Source organism: Fringilla coelebs, assembly GCF_963513975.1.
Source record: "Fringilla coelebs genome assembly, chromosome: 1".
NCBI lineage: Eukaryota > Metazoa > Chordata > Aves > Passeriformes > Fringillidae > Fringilla > Fringilla coelebs.
In genome coordinates, this window is record NC_140028.1 from 106,741,971 (window position 1) to 106,751,681 (window position 9,711).

At 38.2% G+C, this 9,711-nt stretch overlaps 1 protein-coding gene across 1 annotated transcript in view; it reads left to right on the plus strand.

Moving 5' to 3' along the window:
- The window catches only part of DPY19L1 (dpy-19 like C-mannosyltransferase 1), a 44,505-nt gene extending 41,355 nt beyond the window's left edge, over positions 1-3,150 (plus strand). The window contains exons 22-23 of the mRNA XM_084211188.1: positions 432-557; positions 1,613-3,150. Of these exons, the coding sequence (XP_084067314.1) occupies positions 432-557; positions 1,613-1,769 (283 nt within the window). The 3' untranslated portion in view covers positions 1,770-3,150. The remainder of the gene's footprint in view (positions 1-431; positions 558-1,612) is intronic.
- The last annotated feature ends 6,561 nt before the right edge of the window (positions 3,151-9,711 follow it).

Below are 9,711 nucleotides of genomic sequence, written 5' to 3' on the forward strand. Positions count from 1 at the left end.
TTGTGCTCTGCGTTTTAGAATGTCCCAGCAAGAGCAGTGTGACCGTAGTGACCCACAGTGATGGGGCTCTTTTGTGGAGAGGCTTGGCACAGGATTGATTCCTCCTGGTCACTCCAGTCCAAGCAAAATCATTTCTAGCCTTGAGTACTACGTGGTGAATGCATTGCTTTGACATCTTTACACTTGCAGTTCACAGTACCCATGGATCTTGTTACACAGTTGTCTCCTGCTACAGAAAAACCAAAGGGCTGTTCTTGGAATCTTTGTATTTCTGAAGACGTGATCATACTTAAGCAAATGGCACAATTAATGTAAACTTTGCTTTGGCATAGTTACCTTGTGAAATAAAAAAGCCTTCCTCTCCAGTCTAAGGTTAAAGCTTACATTTTCATGCTCTATTGCAGCTAACCCTTAGATTTTTCTTTTTGAAGGGCCAGAACTAAAGTAGTGTATTCCATGTACAGTCGAAAACCTGCAAGTCAAGTAAAAAGAGATTTGATAAAACTAGGAGTGAATTACTACATCCTTGAAGAGTCATTGTGTGTAAGCAGAAAAAAGTAAGTAATCTCCCTCTTTCTCATAAGAATGATGCCCTCCTGAAATATGTTGTCTAAAATTTATATCAAGTTTTGATTTGTGGTTTATTTATTAAAAGTGTCCAAAATACATTTTTGTCCAGCATCTGTAGATAGTAACTGATAATATTGACTTTACCCTCATTAGCAGCCCTGTGTTCTTGGTGTGAACCTGGAAAGCTGTGTGGTATGGGTTTTTAAACTTCACTGAAGAATACTGAAGAAAAGAAGTTATTACAAAGGAAGGAAGCAGTTATTCTCTGATGGCAAGAACAGATGTGTGTGTATAATGAAAGCCTAGTATGAATAAAAGGTGCAGAGTAAAAGATAGTTGGAGCACCAAAATGTTATGACCACTAATAGTCACTAAAAATTTTGTTACATTTAAGGTGTTCTTAAGAAAGAGCTATGCTTTTACTTCCCCCTCACTCCCCCTTGGTTTTTGGCCCCCCTTCTCTTTCTGGCCTCCAGAGCAAAATTAGTTTGGATTTTTGATTTTATTTTCTTTTCATTTAGAATAAAATTAAATGTATGTGTTCAATTTCTTTTCTGTTGCCTTTGATAAAATTAAAATATTCACAGTTATTATAACTCTGGAAGGCAGTTGTACAGGAACTGATGTTGGCTATGATCTTTTATAAAAAGCAAGGAATTACTGCTTTTTTAAGGTGTTTTATTTCCTGAATTTTCTTTAGAAAAGTTAGCAATATGTAGATCACCCTTCATTTAATAGGAAGATTTAAGAGTCCCTGGTAATGTATAATGTGTTGCATAATTTGCATTGTGTTATGTGCTTCCTCCTCCAAATTAATTCTTTATTAATTTCAGAACCACAAAACCCAGATGCATTTTACACATTCTCAATACTATTTTTAAATTACTATTATTTTTATTGATTTTGATAATTTTTCTAGTAAAAAGACAAACTTAAAAAAATACAGATGACACAATCAAGTATTCATGGGACACTATGAAAGAAGCTTCATGAATTTTTTATGGCATTTCTTAATTTCTCTTTTTGTATTCCTGTTTTTTAGGCCTGGCTGCAGTATGCCTGAAATTTGGGATGTCGAAGATCCTGCTAATAGAGGAAAAATTCCTTTATGTACCCTTATGAGCAAGGATTCCAGGCCATATTTCATCACAGTATTTGAAAATAGCAATTACAGAGTCTTGAAGATTCCAAAGGAATAACATTTCAATGCAATGAAGCATCAGTCTTTCAAATCTTTAAACTAGTAACTGTAAGAATTCTAAATCAGAAATACCTTTTTTACTAGACTTAAAATGGAAAAATGTGTATTTTATTTTTTACCATTTTAAGTGAATTCTGATTATAGAAATATCTTAAACCTAACAGTTTGGATTTCTATTTCAGGGTCAGTCCCTTGAGATTTGCTATGCAAATGATTATATGTTTGCACATTTTATTTAACACTGATCCAAAAAGAGCTAAAAGTAGCTATGGAAAAGTTCATAGGTGGACTTGAAACTTCATTTTTTTGGTGCATGTTATTGGAATCCTACTGATATTAAAAAAGAAGACTAATAAGGGTAATATTTGCAGTAAGCAATAGTTTAGCTTCTCAGTGTCCAAGGGTTTTTAGCATTCTTATGCATTCAGAATAAGCTGGCATAATATACATGAAATTTTTAAGGGAAAATGCTTTATTCAGGAAAAATCTGTCATAGCCTTAGAAAGATACTAAAATAAATCCTTCACTGCCTTAACTAGACCTTCAGCGCCTAACTTAATAAGAAATTACTTTCAAAATGTAATGCCCTTTTTCCTTTCCCCATATATTAGATCCTGCCTGGACTTTTTCATCAGCATTAAAGAAAAACAAAATTTATCCCAGTTGTGCTATGGGTGTAGTCAGTTGTGTGGGTATAATTGCTCCAGCATTATTAGACTGGTTCTGCTGTTTTTCTGTCATCTTGATGTCACACCAGTATTATAATTAGATAATAGAGAGCTCACTTTCCGAGATACCCAGTGCAAGGACACCCTTTAGTCGTTTAACTGACTTAGTAGAATTTTTGTATGTTTATTGCCATTGGGAGCTATCACAGTAATTGTGATTCTACTGCATCATAAGAGTGCTAAGGTCTGATGTTTCGCCGTGTGTCGTTCATGGTTTGGATTTGTTCCAGCTGGTTTTTTTTGTTCACATCAGTCTATTGGTATGACTGGTCTTTCCAGCCCTAATAGCATCTGGTGATCCTGGATGTTAATAGGGACACCATCCATCAAGCCTGTAACAGTGTCAATTAAATGGGAACCTGTGATAAAGTAGTAGTATAACAGCTGATCAGTATTCTAAAACATCTTATTTTTTTATAATCTGTTTTATTGAGAGGGTGAGGGAGAATGGCTGAAAATGCATTAGCTTTTTAACTTTTACAGAATAGATTTTGGAAAAATTTCTATAAGGAAACTCAAAAAAAAAAAGGGCTTTTGGGAAGTCACTTTTTAAAATGTTAATTGAATTCAAGGAAGCAGGAAAAAGTCTTTATATAAACATTGTGACTAGTGTTTCGGCACAAAAAGGTACTGTATTTTTATGAAGTTTATGCCAACTGTTGACATGTACTTATGTGGTTAAATAAAAAAGAGAAAGATGGAAATTGTGCTCATGTTTCTGGTAGGTGTTACACTTCTCTTATGTCTGTTAAACTGAAGTTTAACACAGTTATCACAGCAGATACGATTGGAGCTGAACTTCCAACGAAAAAAATGCACAGAAGGGCTGCAGATGTTTAAACCAAAATCACACACCTCTTTCTGGCTTCCTTTTTATTCAAAATATCAGTGCAGGAATATGTGAACAAACTGGTGGAGTGAAGAAACATTTGAAAGTTAAGGTTCAAAGATGTGCTTTAGTAAAAAGGTTCATCATTTCTTGATCATCAACATCATAACTGTTACTCAGTACCTGGCCAGACACTGCAAATTTTAATCTCCAGAGATGTTATGCTGTTCCTCTCTTTAAACTGCTCTGAAACCCAAATAATTATTTACATCTGTTTGGTATTAATGTGATAAAATTTAGTAATGAAAAAATATGGAGTAAAAAAGGCAACATATGATTATGAGGAAGAAATCTTTTAATTCTTGAATCAGGTGTCCTATGTTATGAATTTCCTGTCATCTCAGTAATTTGCTCTCAGTTTCAAAAGAAAGAATTTTTATTTAAACACAACATTTAACACATAGGAGCACCATGTTAACATTATGCTTATCACTGCAACCTCAGCCAGAAAACACAAGTTGGAGGCTTCTTAGCTCTTATTGAAGTTGCTTCTCTCTTTGCAAGATCCGAATCGATAAATGTGTAACACAAGTAAGTTTGGCTTTAAATACATGCAGGCCTTAAAGTAATTTAGACACGAAGCTGGAATACTTCCATACTTGAAGACAGTTTCCATTACATTTTAGTAATATTGGATGGCTGTGCTGCTTTTGGCTGCTGGCTGTGCTTTGGCAGAGCCAAGGCGTGCTGCCAAACTGGCCGGGAAGTTGGGGGTGCGTGGGAGGTGGGGAGGAGACACAGCCAGGACGGGTGACCCAAACTGACTAAAGGGACGTTGCAGAGCATGGCATCATGTTCAGTGTGTAACAAAGTGGGGAGAGGGAGGAAGAAGGGAGGGATGTTTGGAGTGATGGTGTTTGTATTCCCAAGTCACTGCCTGTGGGTGGTGGGGCCCTGCTCTCCCAGAGATGGATGAGCACTTGCCTGCCCATGGGAAGCACTAAATTAATTCCTTGGTTTTTGCTTGTGCGTGCAGTTTTTGCTTTCTCTCTTAAACTGTCTGTATCTCAGCCCACAACTTTTTTGGCTTTTGCTCTTCTGATTTTGCTCCCCCTGATCCTGCTGGTGGAGGAGTGTGCAAGTACCTGTGTGGGGCTTGGCTGCTTGCTTAGGTTAAGCTATGACAATCTGCCTGAAATGTCTGTTGGAATCTGAAATACTGCTTGCTTTACGTTAAATTTCTTCAGTACAATGGGCAGAATTTGGTACCAGACTTCTGATAATTGTGCAAGCTTAATATTCAGGATGGAATCCAAATGAAGGACCTTTGGGAAATGAAGGTGCTATGTCGTATTCAGTACTGGCCTGCACTTCATTCTATTCATATACTATTTTTAAAAAAATGCCCTTTTGATTTTTTCGCAGTTCAGTTGAAACAGTGAACTTGAATCAAACTCTTGAATTTTTATAATTAAGGCATGGAGTTCCAAAACGCAGGACTTGCTCCAAGTGAAGAAAATTCCTTTAGCAAAAGCAGATATGTAAGGAAGAGTATAAACATAGGCTTGTCAGAAATCAGCATTGTTTTTCTGCATGGCATGCAGAAGTTCTAAATGAGAGCTGGTCAGCTGTGCAGAATTTGCTTGGGTAGTGAAACCTGTCAGTGCTACAATAAGTTCTCAGCTGTAGGTGTACAATATAAGCACTTTTATTTCAGTACAAAGTCAAAGTCAAGTACTGTGATGAACTGTTTGTAGTGGAGCTTTAAGCTGACCTTTTAGGTTGGAACAGAGTAATAGGAGAATTTACAGGGATAGGCAGAATCTCCTTCTCAGCAAACTGGCTTGTTCCTGATCTCATGCTGTAATTCTCCATTACTGATGTAATTCATACAATGTCTGAAAGCATCAGTTGTTTGAGTGGGTTCATCATGTAATAGTTCAACAACTTTATTACTTCCTGTTACAGCATATATAGAACAGTTATGGCCAATAGATCAAGAGATATGGATGGAAAACACCGAGTGAATGAATAATATTGATTTCAAGTCTGGCTGAGGACTCAGGGAGGATCCCTGTGGCCAGTCTTCCACCCTGTCAAGGTTATTAATGTTTAAAGTGAGTCTTGAGTGCAACCAGCATTTGTTTCACCTGCTTGGTAGGAAGGATGAGGTCCAGTTTTTATCCTGAAGAATATGAAAACACTGACTAGAATGCATTTAAAGATGATACTGAGCCTGCAACAGGAAATCCTCTCTCCTTTAAATGTTTACCTGAAAGGAGACAAATCACTCTGGTTCATTCTTTAGGCTTGACCAAGCTTGTTTTTCAAAGCCAGTGCACCAAATTCTTACTTCCATTACTAACAATCCCTGTGTTTGAGCACCTGAGCAGTATCATCTTCATGTTACTGAGCAACCGGTTGCTCGGCTTCTCTGACTACAAGTCCCTGGAGTGTCTTGGGATGCTGTTAGCAAACATTATTTGCAGGCAGTTAGTGTTTTGGTGTAGGTATCTCTGAGCTCTGCAAAATAAATCCTAACCTCTTCTGAAGGATTGGCTTTTATAGTTTACCTATTTCTAAAAAAAACCTGCTTTTTTCTTGGCTTAAGCAACGTAGCAAAGCCTGAAAATAGCCAAGAGTAGGATGCCGCCTATTTTTTTTCCTAAATTAGCTTTATGATGGTGTATGACTTGCTGTCTTGCTTTTATTTGGAATGTTAAAATGTAATGCATCTATAGTTGGAGAAGTTTATCTTCTGCTGCTTATTGAAAAATTTTTGAAAAAGCTAAAGTTAGAATTGGGCTTAGTAAATGCATTGAGTAGAAACTTACATTCCTGGGGTATTTCAAAGGCCATTCGACTACACAAATTGTATAAAAGCACTAGGTATAGATGTTTTCCTTAACCTTAATTTTCTTTGTTCTAGATTCTTGCTGGATTTAGCTGCAGTTATCATGCTACTGGCTGCTGCATAAAGAATCTTTGATTTGATACACTTTGGCTATTTTTGTGTTACTACATAATTTAATCATAAAATGGTTTGTGTTGGAATGGTCCTTAAAGATCATCCAGTTCCAGCCCCCTGCCATGAGCAGGGATGCCTCCCACTAGGCCAGGTTGCTCGAAGCCTCATCCAGCCTGACCTTGAAAAATGAAAGGAGCAATTACTTTGAGAAAGAATAGGTGGTAACAAGATGATCAAAAGAAATTGTATTCTACAACTTATTTATTCAAAACTTTAATTTTAGAATTTACTACCTTCAATGCTTAAAACCAATGAAACTTTACTTAGGAAGTGGTGCTTACAGAATCTGTAACTAGTTTTAAGCTAATGACATCTTGCCTATTTACTTGAAGAACTACAGGTTTGTTTCATCTGTGAGGTTTTGCCTGAAATAAAAAGATATTGTAAAAAAGCTTTTGAATTAGGAGCTTGTGACATGTATTGTCTTACTGTCTGTCTTTGAACCCTCGATGTGCAACTGAATTAATATTTTAATTTAGAAGGAAACCTGTCAGCACTGACGGCTTGTTTTGTAAAGTTGCCCTTGCACATAAGGAAGTAGTGAAGCAATAAAGTTCCAATTGAAATAAATTGAAAAGCGTAAATATTTGCAATGTCAAGGGGCAGCTGGACTGTCTAAAGGAAACATGGTTTCAATAAAGTCAGACCTTATTTGGAATGTCTCTGTTTTTTTTTTTCTTTTTCTTTTTCCTGTGTTCCATTTTGCTTTATTCTGTTTCTCTTCAGTGCTGGGAAATGGGATAAAACAGAATAGACTTGAGAAAAATTGTGTAGCTGAAACTGAGAAGACATTTGTGTCTTCCAAAATTGACCTGGTTTTAGTAAATCTCATCAAAATGCCTGGCTTGTGCCAATAATCAGAGCATGTGGTCTTCTGTGTGGTCATGAACCAGTGAGTTAGTAGGAGATGGATTTGTTCTTAGGGAGGAGGACTATGTTGCTACTACCCTAAGCAGCACATCCAGACGTAGCCTTTACTGAGGAATTTCTTCAGGCTGCTGGAAATCTGCATGACATCTTTGTTCAGGTCATAGTGGAAACCAAGTTTCTCAAGGACTTCGGTTTCATCTTAAGAGCACTTGGGACAAATGTTACACACTGTGTCATGGTGCAGTCCTTTGGTCTGACTAATGAATGTGACAGTTGGTGTACAGAGGAGGCACTCTGGGCAAATTGAGGGATTGTTAGGATTCTTAATCACTGGGAACATAATGCACAAGGCTTACAAAAGAGGTGAAGGAATGGCTTTTCCAAAGTCATGAATTATTTTGTGTGCCGTCATTCTAGGGTCTACAGCTCTGGCCCAACTTCCAGAAAAAAAGTGTTGGTCAAGTCAGTCACTCAGAACTGGTTACTTAAACTGAAACTTTCACCCCAGGAGGAAGGGAGAGAAGTGGATATCCTACAAGTAGCTTGCTGGGCTACTATTACTATTATAGCTGGGCTATGTGTGTAATAGTTGTTATTAAGAGTAGTAATAGTAGTAATAACAGTAAATCTTGAAAGCTTTTCAAGAAAGAAATAAGTTTTTATTTTAAAAAGATAGCGTGATCCTCAGTGATTACTGCTTCAAGTTGCCCTTTTGCTTTAGATGTAGGACTAGAGTTCATTGTTTTTTGCTGCCACATGAACAGTTGCAGAGTCCTTCCACTCCAAGGCTCCTTTTTTTTGTTCTCTTTCCAAGACTGATGTTAAAGCACATTAAGACAAGCCACTGAAGAAGCAGCAGGAGGATGTTGCTCTGCTGTGCTAAGCAGGTCAGTTGGAAAGCTTTTGTGAAGAGCTGCACTTAATGAACATGTGACCTGTACAGTGCCCACTCCTGCTGTCAGAGTTTTTGAAATACAAGAGGATATGTCCAGTGCATTTAAAACCACAACATTTGAATGGCCTGTGGTTGGTGATGTCACTTCATAGCACTATTGTTTACCAGCTTAACTGCTTGGTTTATCTTTGTACAGCTGTGTTTTCTGAATTGTTTCAAATCATCTAGACTCTCTTAGGCAGCACATGGTTGCACCTTTGCTGTCAGTGAGGTAAGACACATGACCTCTGTTCCCTATTGTCCCACTGTGCTTTGCACTTCTTTCCCCACCTTTTTACCACTTTTTTACCCTTATAACCACTGTGCTTCACCTAATGCCTTTGTGTTAAAAGTAATATTCCATCCACTCTGTGACTAAAGGGATTAAAATGCTGTCTGTGCAGTGCAGACAACTACAATGGAGAGTTACCTGTTTCTGCTCTCCCCTGTTTAAATTCCACAATAAGTAACAACAGTGATGAACCTTTTGGTGTTGCTACCACTCTGTAAACGCTTACAGTTCCTTGTGGAACTTTCTTCTGCAAATTTGTGACAGGAAATTACAGTAAACACACAGGAAAATTTTACTGTTCATTTTATAAATCAGGGCAATTTCCTCTGATAAAGTGGCCAAAATGTCAGAAGATATTCTGACAGCGTTTCAGATCACACTGATTGGTGGGTCAGATTACATTTGTTAAGAACCAAGGTTGAAGGAAGCACGCAATTTTGAAATAGAATTGAGGGCAAACAGTACAGACACATTTAATCAGTTTCTGGTCTCCCGATAGCCCTTCGTATTTTTTCATGTAAGGTGACTGCGTGACTGTGGGCACCTTTCTCTGTTGCCATCTGAGCTGATAGCAGAGGGTATGTGAGCACAGAGACAATTTCAAGGTAAAAAGTAAAGGAGCCAAAACCTCTTGCTGTCTCGGCTTATTGAGTTCTCTGTGTCTATTGTTTCTCCACAGTCAGTGGCAGAGGTCCATTGCAGGGAATCTTTCTGGACATTACTTGCACCCTTGGACACAGACCCCGTAAATGAGTTTCACCGACTCCTTTGTGAGTGCCTGAATCACAGCTGTGAGAACAAGATGGGTGGTGGCAGTGAGTGACCAGCAAGGTCCTTCCCAGCACTTGGAGGTGACATTCTGTGCCGTGGGCTGTCACCACGGAGCGTGCTGCCCTGCACAGCTGCGTGCCGGAGTTCAGGTGGGTTTCCTCTGTAGTGGGTACCTCTGCTAGGTGAGAGGCCATTCGAGTGCTACTCCAGTGACTTTAGGTGAGAGGCCATTCGAGTGCTACTCCAGTGACTTCAGGGAGCTTGCCTTGGTTTTAGTCTACATTTCCAGTATCCAGGGAGCCATTTACTCCGGCTTTGCTTCATGAGTGGTTGGTTCAGTCTCATCACTGGATGAAACTTCCTTATCCATTTACTAGCATGTGTGTTTGATTTTGGAAGGGTTTAGAGAAGGATAAACTAAACTTTCCCTGAGGCAGAGATTTTCTACTTCCTCAGGATTACTGAAGTCTAAACACACAATTTGTACA